This window comes from Theobroma cacao, chromosome 4, assembly GCF_000208745.1.
Source record: "Theobroma cacao cultivar B97-61/B2 chromosome 4, Criollo_cocoa_genome_V2, whole genome shotgun sequence".
NCBI classification, from domain to species: Eukaryota; Viridiplantae; Streptophyta; class Magnoliopsida; order Malvales; family Malvaceae; genus Theobroma; species Theobroma cacao.
The window spans coordinates 4,115,118-4,133,767 of record NC_030853.1 but is presented as its reverse complement, the minus strand read 5'-3'; the positions used below and the strand labels follow the sequence as shown (position 1 = coordinate 4,133,767).

The window sequence follows — 18,650 nt, the reverse complement described above, 5'->3', positions numbered from 1 at the left end:
TATTTTTTTTCTTGACAGTGAATCCATTTGTGGTGAAAACGAAAAGGATAAAAAGATGAAATTGACAAATAAGGTGTATAAATATGCCCTTTTGAAATGTATAATTTTAATATAATTTCAAATTTGAATGAATGATTGTGAATAATTCTTTTATCTTAATTATCTTTTAATAGGTTATGGGAGATATTGCAAAAACTTTTGCATCTCTTCCTGATGAGAGGAAGTTAGTTTTTAAAAATTTAGCAATAGTAGACCGTTTGCGATATTTGGAAGAAAAAAAAGAATTCAATGCAAAGGTTAATAAGGTAAGTGTCATGTTGATTATTTTATTAGAATTTTAATATTAGAATAAAATACATTTGAAGTGATATATATTTTTAATAATTTATTTAATTTATAGGTATGTCTAAACAAAGTTATTGTTTTCTTCTCAATTTTTTGAATGAATTCATTTTTACTTGATTGTTTAATTTTTATCAATTTTATTAAAGATTTAAAATTATAAAATTAATAATGTTGGTCAAAATGTAAATGGTGAATGCTACAATACATTTTATTTATTCATGACACTAATACTGTCACGACCCGGAACCTCCCTCAGGCCCATGACAATCGCCCTGACGTCCCGATTGACACTCATTATCCCGAATGCCAACCGAAACCCCACAGGGCTTACATATAAGTTTTCTTCCTTTCCTGTGAGCAATCATTGTTAAATATCGAGTTTTTAGAGAATGTACACTATTTTAGATAAAAAACAATCAAATTAAAATTTTCACCACACAGGGGTAATTTGGTCATTTTTTTCTCAAAAATTTCGAAACTGGCTAAAACGTAATACAAGTACAAAACACATAATTCATATTCAAAATGAGTTTAAAAGTATAAAATCTTCATTTAAAACAAAATTACGGTTATTTGAATATAATAAGAAAATAAAAGAAATATTAAGGGAATATTCTATTTTCTTATAAAACAATATTTATAGAGTATACCGTGAATAATTTTTATAGCGTAAAAGCTAAATAAATTTATACATACTGAAATACAGTAAGCCAAAATATTTAATTTAATTTACAATAACAAGAGGGCCCCCGAATAAACAAAAGTAAAGAGGACTGTGAACCTACGGTTTGGAAAATGCAGATCCAATGGTAGTCCTCGATGAGATCAGCTATCTACAGTCTATACTGAACCTGAAATGGGTGGAAAGGAGTTGGGTGAGATTTTGCAATCCCAATGAGTAAACAGACATTATCATAAATATCTAAAGGCGAGTAAAATGGAGGCAAGTTTAAACAACAAATTTCAACCCATTTCATAATGTTTTCAATTTATTTCTTAAACCATAAAATATTTGTAATTTACCAAAACAGTTGTTAAGGCTTATGTCTTTTATTAAAACAAGGCTCAAGCCAAAACTAATCCTCGGGGATACCTTGGCCGAGGCATCTAACCGAGTCCGCCAAGGGTGTTAAAATATTCACACGTGAAACACATTTTTATTTTTAAAACCAGCCGTTCCTTGGCGTTGGCCGAGTTACACATTCACGTGGGGGTTCGACGTGAAGTGAGCTCTAATACTACCCCGGGAGTTACCCTCCTCGCCTCTACAACCGGAGTAACTATATAACTGGGTTTACCGTGCCCCTCTAATAGGCAGTCCACGGAAACCCGTCACTGCAGTGACTAACCCACCAATTTTAATAAAATTTCGACAGTATAACGTGGCTTTTATTTATTTATCCAGCCTGCATAGTAAAAACAACTTACATAAATTTCCCAATGCACTCACAAAATATAGCCACATATACTCATTTCTCATAAGCCATTCCTAGGAAAATATATATTTTTCAAGTCAATTTGCAGCCTCCAATTACTCAATTTCATAATCAATACAATATATTTTTATTTGTCACATTTATTCCTAAAACATCAAAAATCCCGTTTTAATCTCGTTTTCATTTCATAAAATACATAAAGGGCATTTAAAAATAAACTCTAGATAATTTACAATAATAATAGGTTTACTCACCGTTTGTACAAATTAAATGCTTTCTAGGTGCCCCGATCACTGTTCGTCGGGTACGACTTCCTTGCCTTTACCGGAAGGCTCTCCTCCTAGACACATTGCAAAAATTACACAATTCACCACATTGATGCTAAATCACTATATAATTGACTTAAATCCTATACTAATGCATGGTATGAAATGCAATAGCCTAAAACGGCTTAAACGCGGTATTAACCTATTTTTGGCACTTTACCCGATAAATTGCTAACGCGCTCCATTTTAGCTCTAAATTGTCCCATTTTCTCTCCAACATTTCTAACCATTAAATATCAGCCAATAACCCTCTAAAATCACCAAAATCAGTTCACTTTCCTCCTTGAAAAATTCGGCCAAAAATGGGACATTAACTAGGTTAATTTTCCACTTTGTTTTTCTATCACATTTAACCATTTTTCATCATTTTCTCTTCATTTCTCTTAGAATAAAAATCAGTTCATCATCATTGTACATCAATGCATATTCAGCCAAGGGTGGGTATTGTGAAAATTTCATGCTTTCTTGCCCAATTTAATTTCTGTACACATTTAAGTAACTAAAACTACTAATTTAACTAAAAATCAAAACCTAAAAATTCCAAAATCTCTCCCCTAGAATTTTGGCCAGCCCTTGGTTTCACTTTTTGATCTCTCTCCTCAAGTATGCTTGATGGAAATAAAGGCATAGGAAAGGTAGAAATCAAGCTAAAATCGAAAAATCTTATCGTTAGACGCGTAAACGGACGAAAAACTCGATTTTCCTTTTGAATTTTCTAGTTTTCCTTTGTTTTTCTCTTTTCTTCCTTTTCTCTCTGTTTTCTCTCTTGTTCTTTCTTTATGGCCGGCCATCACTTAATATGAGGTTTAAATGGACTGACTTTTCATTAAAATAATATTAAATCATTAAAAAAATACCATGTGTCACTTTCCCGTTGGCTCGTTTTTAAAATTTCATCTTTTAAACTTCAATTTTTCACCACTTAAAATACCATAGTTATTCATACCAAAAATAAATAAATCCTATGATTTTGACAAGTTTTGGGTGGTGAAAATTACGGTTTTTACCCTCAAACGATAAAATTACCATTTTGCCCTTATGTTCCGAAAATTGTCGGAATTAAAATTTTTCACTTCCTATCATTAAATTATACTCCAAATAGTTAATCTTGATAAAAAATTTCACTCAATGATCAAATTATTATCTTAGGTGGCAAAATGACAGTTTTACCCCTGAACATCAAAGTTTTCAATTTTACCCCAAATGAAATTTCGAACTCCGAACAATCATTTTAAGTCATTCCTGGACTATAAAATCTTAAATTTCATTCCTACAATTCCTATTGGAACTAGTTCGAGGTTAAATCAACTCAAGTGTACCATTAGGTATAATACCGAGTTTCGTCTATTCTTAAGTGCTTTTCCTAGCATAATAACATACTACTCAGTGCATGTATGTCATGACATGTATTTATGGGTTGGGTTTTACAAATACTATTATATTATAATTTTTAATGTAATGTACAATTGTTGGGATACACGTTGTAGTCCTTTTCGGTTCTACAAGTTATTACAAACTATTGGTTCTAAATATAATGATTCAATTCGTGCTATTGGACTTGGAGGCTTGATTCATCTACAAGAATATAAACTAAATAGGGATCTTTGTTTGTGGTTGATTGAAATGGTTGACTTAAACAAGAGGTGTTTGAAATTATATGATTATGAGATTCCATTGGCATCTGAGACAGTGTCAATTATTATTGATTTGTCAGCTGAGGGGACCCCTATTACTTTTGCGGAAGATGATCGTACAATTATAAGTTTATGCAATCAATTTAAATTTATTAATAATGGATTCTTAAAATTTAGTGATTTAGAAAAGGAATTGCCAATGTTACATAAAGATTCGGATGAGTTCAAAGGTAAATTTTTTTTGTATGCAATAGGTTGTTTGCTTTGCCCATCAGCATCTACCTATACAGAAAAAAAATACATATCTTGCCTACATAATATAGGTTGTAATACAACTATGAACTTATCGAAGCATGTGTGTGAAATGCTGTTATCGGGAATATCAAATTTTCGCAATAGGATGAAGAAGAAGGATGGAAAAACAACATGGTTGAGTGGATGTGTTTTGATTCTTCAGGTTAGGTGCTAAAATAAATTTTTTTTTTCCATCGTGTTATGATATTGTATTTTTTGTGAAAAATTTATATTGGATATTGTATTTTTTTCCTTCTATGATATTTTTACAGATAGTTTTTTTGGATCATATATCTGGTGCACCATTTGACAATAAATATGGTCAACATTTTTTACCTCGGATCGCTGTATGGAACCAAGAAAAAGTTGATGGATGGTTGACTCGTATCAAAGATTTTAAAAATCCAAAAAATGTTCAGGTGATGTGATTAATCTTTTTTTACAATAAAAGTTAATATAATTTGGTTTAAATATTCTCTCATATTGAGAAATATATATATTGGTTGAATTTGTAGGCATATATCATCACACCAACTATGGACATGAAGTCAGAGGGAAAGTTATCATTTGATTCTCATTTATTCTCTCAAATCAAAGTATGTATTTATAACTTTAATTTGCATTGTTATAATTGTCATTTACTATAGTTAAAATTTTATATTTCATTTTTGTAGGATATATGTAAATGTGTTGATAACAAAGAGGAATTAAAGAGTGAAATTAAGAGTTTAAAGTATGAAATTGAAAAGTTGAAAGGATTGTTGGAGTATGATAAAAACAATCAACAACTGAAAGAAAAAGAGAAGTAACAAGAGTATGAGAGTTTGGAGTGTGAAATTGAAAAGTTGAAGGAATTATTGGAGTATGAAAAAAATAATCAACAGTTGAAAAAAAAAGAGAAGCAACAAGAGTATGAGAGTTTGAAGTGTGAAATGAAAAAGTTGAAGGAATTATTGGAGTATGAAAAAAATAATCAAAAGCTGAAAGAAAAAGAGTAGCAACGGGAGTATGAGGTTTTCGTTAACTTAAAAAATGATATAGCGACAATAAAGGTTGATATTGAAGCTATTCGATTTAAAGAGTTTTGTGTGCCCAAAATTATTTGCACTACATCACATGGTGGTAATCCTACGAGAGATGAACATGCAAGAGAAGAATCTTTTATGTAAGGAAAATGGTTCAAATTATAGTCAATCCAATGCACCAACAACTAATGAAATAGGGTCTAATATTGTTTTATCTTGTGATAACTTGGGAAACTATAATACTATCCAGGATTTTCCCAATGAATCACCTAAAGAGTTCCCAAAGGAATTGACTTTGCATCATCCATCAATAGTAATGATAAATGTTTTTCATCTCCATGCCCTACTTTGAAGGAAAATATGTCATCTCTAACAGCTCCTATGAAAGACAAAGTAAAGAGATACATAGCTAGAAAGGAAAATATAAAGGTATGAATATAGATTACTAATTATGTATTTTGGTTGAATGATATGCATGAATTGTTTGCTAACAAAGTGTTTTGTAAAGAATATTTGTTTTTAAATAGCTTATTCAAAATTCACTACACTGTGCTAATAATTGTCATAGGCCTTAGAGAACGTTGAAATAGTTTTAATTCGGTCCAGTGAAGGTGATAAAGAGTATCTACTAGATGCGGCATCCTTTGCTCCTACATTGGTGAATAACGAACATTTGTCATATCAAATCCATAATGTTAAGCAGAAAGTGTATAAAAATGCAATTAAGAAGTCTAGGTCAAAGGTATTGAAATAATAACATTTTTTCTATTTTGTTGAATTTTTTTTATACTAATGCTGTAATGAAATTTATATTATTATAAAAGTTTGTCCACGGAGTCCAAGTGTTTCATCACCTTATAAACTACCCGATGATTTAAACGATATATGCAACTATGTGTGGAATAAACATTCAAACAGGTAGTTTTAATAGTTTTTGCATATTTTGTTTTTTTTAATAAAAACTGTTGATTAATTATTTCTTAACGTAGTGAGGAGAAAATTGTTGATTTCATTGATACATATGCAATTAGGAGTGAGATGATGACATTGGAACCAAGGAAGTGGCTTGATGATATAGTAAGTTGAATTGTTTGTTATGGTTTAATTATATATATATATATATGGGTATGTTGCAGTTTTTTCTCAATGTTTGACCCAAAAAAATTGTTGAAGGTAATTAATATGGTGGGTTATGCGTACATGCTAAACGCCAAGGAAGAATCAAACCCTTGGACAATATGGTGTATGCCATGTTTTTTTGGGTAAGATATCAATTTCATTAATATTTTTATCAAATATATTATAATTTTTTAATTATTTTGATTACGTAATTTAATGAATTATGTATACTAGCAATATGTATGATGGTTTTTGTATTGCAATAGGATTATATCCTACGCAATCCAGCAACTGACTTTAAGGATTTAAACCAACAAGGTCTCCAGCCATACAGGAGTTCCATACAAAATTGTGAAATGGTAATATAAATTTGTTCAACATTTATTTTTATGTTTTGTAGTGGCCTGGTCCAATACAGGTTTTTATAATATTGCACTTAGATTTCAGTATGCTGGCTAATAAAAATAGTTTTAATTAAAAATAATTTTAATTCACATAATTGCTTTTTAATTACTTTGAATTTTATATCGTGTATTTTTTAGATCTTTGTGCCGATGAATGATAGTAATATGCATTGGTATTTATGTGTATTAAACTTAAAAGAGAAGGTTATTAAAGTGTTTGACTCCTTACCATTATCCAGAGGTGAAACTAGAAGATTGAATGCGATAAAAAAAGTGGTAAACAATCAATTCAACACAATGTCTTAATTTACATGATTAAATTACATAAATTGTATGATTTTTTCATGTACATATATTTAAAATTTACGTAGGTCGCATATTTTGAAAAGCTTTTTGAAGGAACTTTATTTGCCAGTAAAGTAACTTGTTGGGAAATTATTGTCTCTAATGATGTTCCACGACAGTCAAACAGGTAAATGCATAATAAAATATTTGATTTTATTAAATTATAAAAGTAATTTATTGAAACATATATCTTAATTTGATCATCAAATTTTATAATTTTTGCAGCTATGATTGTGCCATGTATGTATGCAAGTTTATGCAAACTGTGCACCTCAATAGCTACCATGAAGTGGTAAGTCCATTACGTTTCATTTCATACTCAATAAATATTTTTTGAATATTATTTACTTTTTGCAGTGTGTAGAGGAATTGGATTGGTCTCTTTTGTTGGCTTATCTTGTCAAGCACCCTCATAACAAAAATCGTTCAGTTGTGATGAATGTTGTTCATAATGGTTTGCACAATAAGAACATCGATTATGATGCAACCAGAAAATATGAAAGGAGATAAAGAAAAACGACTTTAAGCTTATGTTTCATTTATTAATGGATGAATCATTCATCAATAATAAATTCTTTTTCATTATTTGACTTTATTGTTATATTAATAGTTCGACAAAGTTTTAATGTTATTGAAAGAGGTCATTATCGAATGCATCTTTTATAATATTATTAAATTAAAGTTGTTTTATTATTGTTATTATTAAATTAAAGTTGTTTTAGGACTATTCTAAAATGAAGGAGCTAGCCTCAACTTTCTCTGTCTCCTGAATTGCACGAGAATGCATAAATTAGGTGCCCTGGAGTTCAAAGCAACAGCCATTGAGAAATGTCAGAGCTACTCACAAAGAGAATAGGTGTGCATACTGTGAGAGATAGAGAGAAGGAAAAAACTGGTAGCTTGAGAATATTACAACTGTTATAATAAAATACCCTGGATTAGGCATGTTAGGCTTCTGTTAAACTGTTAGATAACAATTCAAAATCCCGGGAGGGACCTGTTTTACTTCAAAACTATAACTTATGTTGCTTAATGATTGTCTTCCGTGGGGCCTGTGGCCGCTGTGGTGTACCTCAAAATTCCAGCAGACAATTAATCATTTTGGACACTTCCTAAATATTTCTTACAAGTTGGCAGATACTTTGAAGCTTGCATATGTCTCCTACTGTTTGTTGACTGAGTAAATGCCCGTAAAGCCAAGGCTAGCCTCTACTGCATAAACAAAATCTATATGATACGACGGCATTTAAAGCATTTCGCAATGCAGAAACAGATCAACGTGTCCTTGAATGTGTTCTTATATGAATGGTTGTTGGTTTGTTCTTTAATGAGAGGACCACGAAGCACTTGTCAACTAAAGCTTTATTTTACATAAAAGAAATCGAAATTCTTTAGAGTAAAAATCAAATAATAAAAACACCAGTCAAACCAATTCAAAGTGTTATTTGTAATTTGTTTTGAATTGTAGAGGCTGGAGCCTATGAAGGTTAGTATTGATTGTGGACGCCTTAAGTGCTGAAACTGTGATCCAAATTTAGCCTTCAATTTCATTTCCAAATCTCTGCTGCTCATGCTGCAGAATTCAAAGCCATCTGCGGGTCTCCGCTCTTATTCTCCATCAGGAATGGTTAAGCCAAGCTTAAAAATAAACCAAAGAAATAAGCAAAGCTTAGATGCAATTTGAGATGATTCACATTAGAAAATTTAAGTGTGACAAGGATAAAAAAGAAAAGTTGGATGAAAAAGCTTTTGATATTCTAAGAGGTATACGATAAATCTCTCCATGTATATATACATGAAAAAACTTTGAATGATTAAAGGAAATTATATGCCAATAAGTGAAAAGTGACAGTGTTGGTTCAATACACAGCCAATAAGGAAAGGAGGAAAGGGCGGAGCTGCTGGAAGGACCCGAAGGTAAGAAGAGTGACAGTCGGCTAGCTATGTGGTTGTTGATAGCAAAACCATGTTGACGTTGGCAAATTTATGGCTCTTTGCCTGTCCATGTGGCACCCGGTGCATGTGCATTTAAATAACAAAATCTGGTGACCGCTAACCACCTCATTTGCTGCATCTATAACCTGCAAAGTTCCATTATATTAGTGACAATTATCGGTCATAGATCTTCCCCTTTCAGTTGGAGTATCGTTAAGTTGAACTCACGACCCAGATTATTAGTCTCATAGCTGCTACTTATGTTGTTTGATGTTTGTCGTAACGTGCGGGTCCGGGAACCCGACCGCTATACGATGAACTGTGAAAACTCACTAAAAAATTAAACTAAAATTAGGAGTCGCCACCAATCTTTTTTTTTAATAGGTGTGATTGGCCACCTATTGACTCGATTCTAATCGATGAGAACTTAAATTAATTTTAAGCCCACCGAAAAAAACCTTAAACCGGTCTACAATTTTCTGGATCTAGGTTCGGGGGTACGGTTACGCCCGGGGAAGGATTAGCACCCCTGGGACGCCCGTTCTATGAACGGTACCATTTTTAGATCATCATATTGGCTTTAATTTTTTAATTTCACTAGATTTCCTTAATTATTTTTTTTATTATTTAACCTAAAATGGAACGCAAATGAGTGGCGAGATGAAATGCATGACGTGAGATAAAAATGCCGGACGAATAACATTTTATCGAGGACGTTCTCTCGAATCCGCCCATCATACCTGTGGGATCCGGGGTGTTCTTTCACCTAGGGAATTATCCGAGAAACTCGCATTCGCAAATTCAACGAATAAATCCCGTCATCGGGGTCATCATATGTTTTCTTTTAAAATAATATTTTTATGAATAATGAACCTAATTCGAGCGAAAGCCTTTTATTAAAGATGTTTTTCGAGCCCTCCCATCATACTGGTGGAACCCGGAGACACCTTTTGACCTAGGAAACTTTTCGAGAAATACTCGCCTTCGCAAGATCCTCGGGAGATCCCATCATCGGGGTTTAAACTCAAAAAAAAAATATTTATATGCAATGATATGCAACATATATATATGCTATACTAATACAATTATCTATTTTTTTATTTATTATTATTTAATTATTATTTTTATTTTATTATATTTTTTATTATCATGTTTTCTATTTCATTTCTTATTATTATTTTTTCATATTTTACATTTTTTATTCTAATTTTTTATATTTTTCTTTTCTAATTAGATAAATTGTTTATAATTCCATGTTATTTTAGTGAACAAAATTTTATTTTTCTTTTACATAACATTTTATTAATCTATAGTTTATACCATCAGATATTTAACGATTAATTTTTAAATTATTTATTGTTTTGGATTTTCCTTATTAATAGTTTTTAATTATTTGTCTATTTATTTAATGTCATGGATATTGCATTTTCACAAATTAATTATTTACTATATATTTGAATTATTGTTCTTGTTTTTATTATTTTTATTATTATTTTTTAAAATGATTTTTGTGTAGTTAAGTTTTATTTATAAAAGTTTCGAGATCTTAAAATCGAGGCTCTCCCATCGTACTGGTGGAGCCTTAATTTGGATTCCAAATCTAAGAAAAATTAACCCGGGATTACGACTTTTCGAGTCCCGAACGATCATCCCATCATCGGTATTAAATTAAACAATTATTTTATTAATAATTCTTTATCTTATCCTATTTTCATTCTATCTCCATTTATACCCATCTCCATTTTATATATGGGACATGTCTTTTCACCCAATTGATATTTTCATATTTTTATTTTATTACATTTTAATTCTAATTCTTCCTAATTTATTTTCATTCCTATTGTCTCTACATAAATTTACATAACTATGTATCTCATAAAGATGTTCCACATTTCATCCTTTCCCATACCTATATTTTTTCTAAACAATATTCTAAATCAAAATATACAATCCTCTTATATGCATATATTATTAATCTAAATAAATTAATTCCTAACATTAAATGTTTACTTTTCCTATATTTACTAAACTAAATCTATTAATTTTCAGTGACTAAGTNGTAATTTCATCAATAATAATTTTTGTATAGTTGAATTCTTTATTTATTAAAATTTTGGGATCTTGAAATCGATGCCCTCCTATCGTACTGGTGGAGTCTTGATTTGGATTCTGAGCCTAGGGAACATAAGCTCGGGATCGCGACTTCTAGCATCCCGATCGATTATCCCATTATCGGCATTGTTTGCTTGTCCTTAATGTCATGATATTTTTCTTGGGAGTTAATTCTCTAAGGTAGGTTCTCTTACCTACCCTATTATAATTATTTTCATACTTGATATAATATTATTTTTATTCACTACAATATTTATGTATATATATATATACGTATGTATATGTATATATTTTAGCGTACATAAATATTTCTCATGCCTCTATTTATATTCTTATTCATACATATTTATAATCCTCTAACTAGATTATCTCTTTAAACTCGCACATCATATCTAAAATTTTTAGAGCATTGTGATAAAGTAATTTAATCTTAATCTTAAAGACATTCTCTAGAAAATTTCTTTTTTAGGACTTTGTAAAAAAAATATTTCCGAATCAACCTTTTAGCATCAAGTTATGAAGCTTAGATTAAATGCCGCGAGTTGAACTTAAACGAATCAAACCATGATACCCAAACAATTAAATAATCACAAATCCATTATGCAATGAAATTAAATTTTCCTTACCTGATTAAGTCGAATGAGCCTCAACACAACTAAGCTGACCACGGCTGTTGCTAGACACACTGTTCAGCTTTGCACAACCTTCCATGGGACACCAAACGGCGTCGTTCGGCCTTGAGGAGACAAGCTCTCTCTTTTTTTTACTTAGTTTTCTTTCTTTTCGTCAAATACCCAAATCTGGCTTTCTTCCTTTCCGTCAGTCGGCATTGCAGCTCCGCCTCGCACTGCTCTCCTTCCTCTTGCACCGGCAGATCGCTGCTCCGCCTCTCCCTCCTTCTCTATTCCTCTGCCCAGCTCTCCTTCCTCTTGCGCCGGCAGCAGAACACCTCTCCCTCCTTCTCTATTTTTCTGCCCAGCTCTCCATCCTCTTGCGCCGGCAGCAGAACGCCTCTCCCTCATTCTCTATTTTTCTGCCCAGCTCTCCTTCCTCTTGCGCCGGCAGATCGCGGCTCCGCCCTTCTCTATTTTTCTCCTAAAAAATCTGGATCTTCTCCTCCAAAATCAAAACCCCCACCCTCCATCATCCATTCCTATTTCTCTCCCTTTTTTGATTGATTTTTCAGTGCTCATTGTGGAATTTTTCTGGGTGTGACTGCTGGAAATTTTTTGTTGCAGGTTCCTCCTCCCTCCCGAAATGCTACAGTGCCCCCTCTCCTTTATACTCGATTCTCGAGTTCTGGAGGGGGCACGCCCCATTGCCTTGTCCCTAGGCACCCAGGGGCAAGTTCCACTACCTTGCCAGACGCGAATTTTTCGCGTTTGGCAGGTGAGAGAGGTGCCTGGCAGGGTGCGTCCGCACCTTGCCAGTCGTACCTCTCTCCCCCTTTTTTTCATCATTTTTTGTTCATTATATTTTTAATTTAGTGTCTACAATGTTCTAAATCTGTAAACTTTTCGCTGGAATTAATATACTCTGGCTGGTATGTTTTGCTAAACACAAACTTCAACCTCCTTCTTAGCTACAGCTTATAACATCAGAAGAAGTCCATGCAAGGTCCAAGTCTTTGAGAACAACCAAGCCCCCACTAGAACCAAGAGAGGGTTCAAAAATTTTAGGCCTTTGTGGGGCTAAGAATAAACTTAAACATTACTATGCATTAATAAAAAAATAAATTAAAGAATATGGAGGCTAACAACTTTAAAAAGGAAATTCAGTTTGTACTGAATGAGCTAGTGAACTTAGCTATTGTAATTTTTTACAAATGCAATACAGAATCATGCCACCGCGATCAAAAAGAAGTATAACACCACAAAGACAATATTTTACAAGCTCCGATCAAGGCAACTTATTGTTGCCTTGCCTTGCTAGTTTCACACTACAACATCAGGATACATGTCAGACTTAACACTTTTAACTATTAAGAACACAGCCTTATCAATATCATTGCCTACTCCAATCGACACAAACAAACAAATGAATAAATCTCATTTCTGTAGTAGTAAGAAAGAATATCATTGATGTACTTCCTTCACATTACAAAAGTTGGCAGATACTAATAGACAGGTGTAAGTTCCCATTAAAATTGCAAATTTACGTACCTGCAGCTTCTCCTTGGAACGTCATTGTCATTTTTATGCGTTATTCTTCCTATAAAAAAAGAAAAACAGATAATAAATAAAACAAATATGTAATAATTATCATCATTAGTCATTTAATAATAATATATGTTATATTATTATACCTGATGAATCACCACCAAAAAGTGTTCCCAATTGAGATGGCCATACTTCTTTATTTCTCTCATATACATCAACATCATTATCATCAAGAAGGCAACTGCTTGAGTCCAAATTACAAAGTGTTAGCTCTAGTTGTGGACATTTATTCCTTGTGTGACCTACCATCCTACAATTGCCACATTTTTGTGGCTTTTTTTCCCTTCAAATTTAGCTCCAACTTTGCCCTTAACTTTCACTCTAGTAGGATCACGAACATGCTCTGCCAAATTAGAAATTTCATCTGTATTGACTTTGCACATCTCTTCATATCGTCTTGTTAAATTAGCTATTTCACTCCTTGCTTTGTTAAATGTCTCGGCGAATTGAGAAGCGACATGACATAACCTATTACAGTGAGAGCTCAGAGAAGCATACCGTAGCATTTTCTGGTATTTAGGATCAACATTATCATCCACAACTGTAGGTGCATCATCTTTGGCATTTTTTGTCCATCTTTTCATTATGAGATTCAAAGGGATCCTATTTAATTGCTCTAAAATCATCACATGAATGATATGTGGACATGGTATACCATCTGTTTCAAATTTAAGACATGAGCATTTTATATTTTCATCATCTACATGAAACTCCACACGTATTCGCTCAAAAAGATCTCCATACTTCATCAACTGGTACACCCGTATAGATGGCTCATCATCGAAGCGACATTCATGGTAAAACAATTGTTGTAGGCACATCTCATCTATAAACTTTTTGAATGCTCTTCCTGTATAAACACTTGCAGCATGCTTTTCAATATCTTTGAAAATTTGGCTTGAAACTGGCTTTGTATGGATGGATATGTAATCTTCACCAATCTCATTATTTCGAATATTTTTAATTCCATCTTCAATTGCTCTAACAAACTCCAATAACGTCTTCCTCTCTTTTGCAAGAGAAGCTATAAAAGTATTCAAACCTTCACAATGTGATGTACTCATAATTGTTCCGAAGAAATGACCACTCAAGTGTGATTGCGCCCACATATGCTTCTTTTTATAAATCTCATCTATCCATTGATGTCCTTGTAATGCAAACTTTTTTACCATCTCTTTCCATTCTCTTTCAAACTTATCAATCGTCCACCAAGATTTCATGCAAGCTTTAAAATTCTGAACGAATCCAGGTAGTGGTATGTTTGCTTGGGCATTACGGGCAAGATGCCAAGAGCATAGCCTGTGTCATACTCCAGGGAACACCATTTTCAATGCCTTTCTCATAGCTCGGTCTCCATCAGTAACCACAGATATTGGCTTTTTATTCATCATACATTCTAAAAATGTGGTCAAAGCCCAAATATAGCTTTCAGCATCTTCATTTGTGAGCAATGTTAATGCAAAAATGGTGGTCATATGATGACGGTTCACACCAATGAAAACCAAAAGAGGCAAATTAAATGTGTTTTTCTTATAAGTTGTGTCAAATGCCAAAACATCACCGAAACAAGCATAATCTGATCTTGATATCGAATCAGCCCTAAATAAATTCTTCAATTTGTTATCATCATAAGTCGTATGCTTCATGTAGAAGCCATTATCTATTTCTTTTTTCACTCCAAAATATAACAGCGTCGCTTGAACATCACCATCATTGACTTCAACATGTCTTTCGGTTGCCATACGATTATAAAAATCTTTACGAGTAAAACCAACATTTTGAATGCCCCCTGCTTAAGCTGCAAAAACATTCATTACTTGACATGTTTTGATACCTGCAACTTTCACAGCTTTTGCTTCACAGACATCGGCTACTTTAATTTGCCTATTCGAACGAATTAAACATATTTGAGCGGGATTTACCATCTGATGATTATGTTCAAGTTCACAATGTGAAACATACCATTTTCCTGTATCTTTGTTTAGAATGACCCGAATGTTAGCCTTGCAATCTGTTCTAGATGACCTTTTAGGCTCTCGCACCCGGTTCTCTAGCTTTTCCCATTTTTCAGCCCTATGTCCTTCCTTCGAACAAGCAAAATGCTTCATAACTTCAATTCCATCTTTGTTTCGCCTACAACTACCTTTACGAACACCAAAGCCCATTGCACAAGCATACGCTTTATAAAATTTATAAACATCTTCTAAATCATCAAACTCCAAATTTAGAATATCATCTTTTGAAAGTTCATGCAAATAGTTTGCATCTGACAAATTATTTTCTTTATTCTCCATTAACCTACACATATTAAATATAAAAAATATATAATTACAACCTTAAATAATCATGAAATATTAAATAAAAAACTTACTACACTATAATAATATTGGAGAAATTATAGAAAACATGGTTGTCCATTCCATCACTAGCAAAGCAAACTTACAAGTCTCATTCAAGTGCAATTCTGAGGGTACAAGTCATTGCCTTTCCCTTTAGATTTTTAGAGTAAGTCACAAGGAAGGTTAAATACCAATAGCGGTTAGACAAGACGACTTGAGAAGTGTTCGGAAATTAAAATAGTTAATAAGATATTTTCTAATAAGATTTTATTTCTCTAACAATCTTCAATATCTCAAGAGATCAACATATTTTCTAGTAAGATTTTATTTATGTAACAATCTATCAAGTCCTACACTTCTACAATATATAAATACATTGAAATTGAATGCAAATGTGCAGACCTTATTTTCATCTTCAATACTATTTTCTGTTCATTTTTTTAACAATTTAGGTCCTCTAGAAGGTTGATGCATATTTATCATTGAGTTTGTAATTCACGGATGCCAGGAACAAATTCAAAGTCTCATTTGCTTGGCCAACAAAATTTTCCTGGATCTGTCTGGGGCTGAAAACAACAAGATAGAAGACAAGGGTAAAGGGCCATCGAAGACAATAAACCAACGGGGCTAAGGAGACCACAACGGAACTAGTTAGGAGCATGAGAAAGGTTCTGAATACTGGTAAGGTGTACGGGCATTTCCTATGATAATTACTGGTCAATCTACTGCTTTTTCCACAATAAGTCTATAAAACTTTGGTGGGTAGAGTTGAGCTTTGTTTTCATTGTCTTGTATCAACTTCAGGAAAATACCAATGTTTTTGTTCTCCAGTTCAGCCAGTCAAACGCCCTTATCTATCATCTTCAAGTATGTACAGTCAATTCAATATTTTGCCCAAAGTCAACAACAACTCCCCCATATTATACATTTTTGGTTCCCAATATCAGTTTCAGTAAGAACGAGACTTTCCAATGTGAACTGAGAATTATTTGGCGTGAAGTGAAAAAGTCTGATGCTGAAATTATGCAAACACAGAAGAAAAAGACTAATCAAGAATTGTTATGATACATGACGCACATTCTTGCCATGCAAAAATAAATAAAATTTCTATTTTGACCGGATGCATAAAATTTTGAAAACAGACTCACATTAAGAATCAAGGGAAAATAAAAAGGATAAATGAAAATTTAATATGTCATAAGGGGCAAAGCTCATACTTGTAAAACTTTGGTATAGTATCTTGATCTGCAAACTATTTGACAAAGGATGGGCTTGCTGTTGTAAAGCTAATACAGCAAAATTGTCCAGTTATTGAAGGTGAATATGAGAGTCCTCCACTTCCAACCTCTGGTAGAAAATTCCTTCACTTGGGAAACTCCTTCCTTTGATGGATTTTTTTTTAGGGTTTTAATAGAAACCGTTTATTTGATGAAAAATAAATATTTATGAAATACCCCATACTTTGATACGGTGATAAATAAAGTTGATCGAATGCAAATTGAGGTCAATTAAAATGTTTAAAAGTGATAAAAGACGAAAGGAGTAGTTTAGGATAAAATATTCCGCAAGTGAGAAAATAATAATAAAATAATAATAATTTTATCGGAAGAGAATTTGTGAGATAAAAGGCGATTCGGAAGTCAAGTGAGGCATAATAAGGTATTTTGGGTACCAAGGAGACAAGATGAAATTTTTAGAATAAAATAATATTTTATTAATAAAAAAATATTAAACTATTAATATTTAGCCGGATATCGAAATCAATCATGAAGAAGGATCATATGGTTGATTCAAGTGGGGGAGAAGATGACAAGCCCGACTCTATAAAAATATTAGTCATGACATACATGTGGTGGATAGCATGTTTGCATGCTAGGAGAGTCCCGAAAAATTTACAAAAGTCGGTATTGTACCTAAAGGTACAACAAAGTTGATTTAAGCCTCGAACTAGATCAAATAGAGAATTTATGATAAAATTAAGAATATTAAAGTCCCAAAATGGTTTAATAGGGTGATTTGGAGTTCGAGGATTAATTTGGAGTCAAACCAAAATTTTCGCTATCTAGGGGCAAAATGATCATTTGCCACTTGGGGACAAAATGGAAATTTTTAGAAAAGATTTTTGGCCCCATTTGACTTATTGGAGTATGATTTGAGGTTTAGAAGTGAAAAATTTTAATTTTGGTATAATTTGGAGTATAGGGGTAAAATGGTAATTTTACCACTCTAGGGGCAAAACAATAATTTTCCACCACCAAGACATTTTTCCAGCACATGGTCATCTCTTGTCCTCATTTTGACCATTGACTAATTGTGTGGTGGAGATAAAAAGGATTAAAATTTTTAAAGTTTTAAAAACCGGCCAATGACATGATGCCACGTGTCATGCCTTTATTAATTTATTATTTTTCTTTTTAAAAGGTACAAAAATCAGCCCATCTTCCACCCCATGGCCGGCCAAACCAGCAAGAAGAGAAAGAAAATAAAAACAAAACCCTAGAGAGAGAAAATCAAAGAAAAAGTGTGCATTTTCAAGGAAATTAAGTGAAAAAGGTGATATTTTTTCTATTAAGCTTGAGTTTTCTTATTCCCAAGCATTTCTCCTTATTTTCCATGCTTAAATTACATGTTTTCATGATAAATTGATGGCTGATCAAAATGGGTTAGGAGAGAGAAAGTTGTTAGATTAATTTGATTTTAAGTTATGTTAGTGTTTTTAGTTAGTTTAGCATATTTAGGAACAAAACAACAAGAAAAGAATTTATTTTCCTCCATTGCCATTATTGGCTGAATTTTATAGGGGAATATTGGCTGATGATCTTGATGTTTATTTGAGGAATTATGATGAATAATGATGAATTATTAGTCTAGAAAAATAATGAGAATTTTCGAAGCAAAAATATGAATTTTTACCCACTAGGGGTATTTTCGTAATTTGCTATCGAGACTGATAAATTGAATCTCATTCATAGTCACTAAGGTAATTTAAGTATAATTGGAGCGTAGAAAGTGAGGAGAATTGATTTGGAGTTAAATTAGAGATAATAGGCCGAATTAGGTCAGCACCGCATTTAAGCGATAGTCGGATAAGTTGTATATCATATCATGCATATATAC

At 32.5% G+C, this 18,650-nt stretch overlaps 2 protein-coding genes across 2 annotated transcripts; both read right to left on the bottom strand.

Annotated features, from left to right (window-relative positions):
• Positions 12,910–14,366, bottom strand: LOC18601217 (protein FAR1-RELATED SEQUENCE 5). Its single transcript, XM_018118975.1, has 3 exons — positions 13,441–14,366; positions 13,281–13,375; positions 12,910–12,986 (listed from the first exon to the last, which is right to left on the bottom strand). The coding sequence occupies exons 1-3, from the start codon at positions 14,364–14,366 to the stop codon at positions 12,910–12,912; spliced, it is 1,098 nt and encodes a 365-aa protein (XP_017974464.1).
• Positions 14,499–15,488, bottom strand: LOC108661546 (protein FAR1-RELATED SEQUENCE 5-like). The gene is made up of 2 exons (XM_018118974.1): positions 15,029–15,488; positions 14,499–14,983 (listed from the first exon to the last, which is right to left on the bottom strand). Exons 1-2 carry the CDS (start codon positions 15,486–15,488, stop codon positions 14,499–14,501), a joined length of 945 nt encoding a protein of 314 aa, XP_017974463.1.

What these genes read in the sequence shown, in the direction of transcription:
- LOC108661546 (XM_018118974.1), bottom strand. Translation starts at nt 15,488, where the DNA reads ATGGAGAATAAAGAAAATAATTTGTCAGATGCAAACTATTTGCATGAA. An exon ending in AAAAGCTGTGAAAGTTGCAG is followed by an intron (nt 14,984 to 15,028) that starts GTATCAAAACAT and finishes CAGCTTAAGCAG; the next exon opens with GGGGCATTCAAAATGTTGGT.
- LOC18601217 (XM_018118975.1), bottom strand. Translation starts at nt 14,366, where the DNA reads ATGGTAAAAAAGTTTGCATTACAAGGACATCAATGGATAGATGAGATT. An exon ending in AATGTGGCAATTGTAGGATG is followed by an intron (nt 13,376 to 13,440) that starts GTAGGTCACACA and finishes GGACTCAAGCAG; the next exon opens with TTGCCTTCTTGATGATAATG. An exon ending in TTTTGGTGGTGATTCATCAG is followed by an intron (nt 12,987 to 13,280) that starts GTATAATAATAT and finishes CGATTGGAGTAG; the next exon opens with GCAATGATATTGATAAGGCT.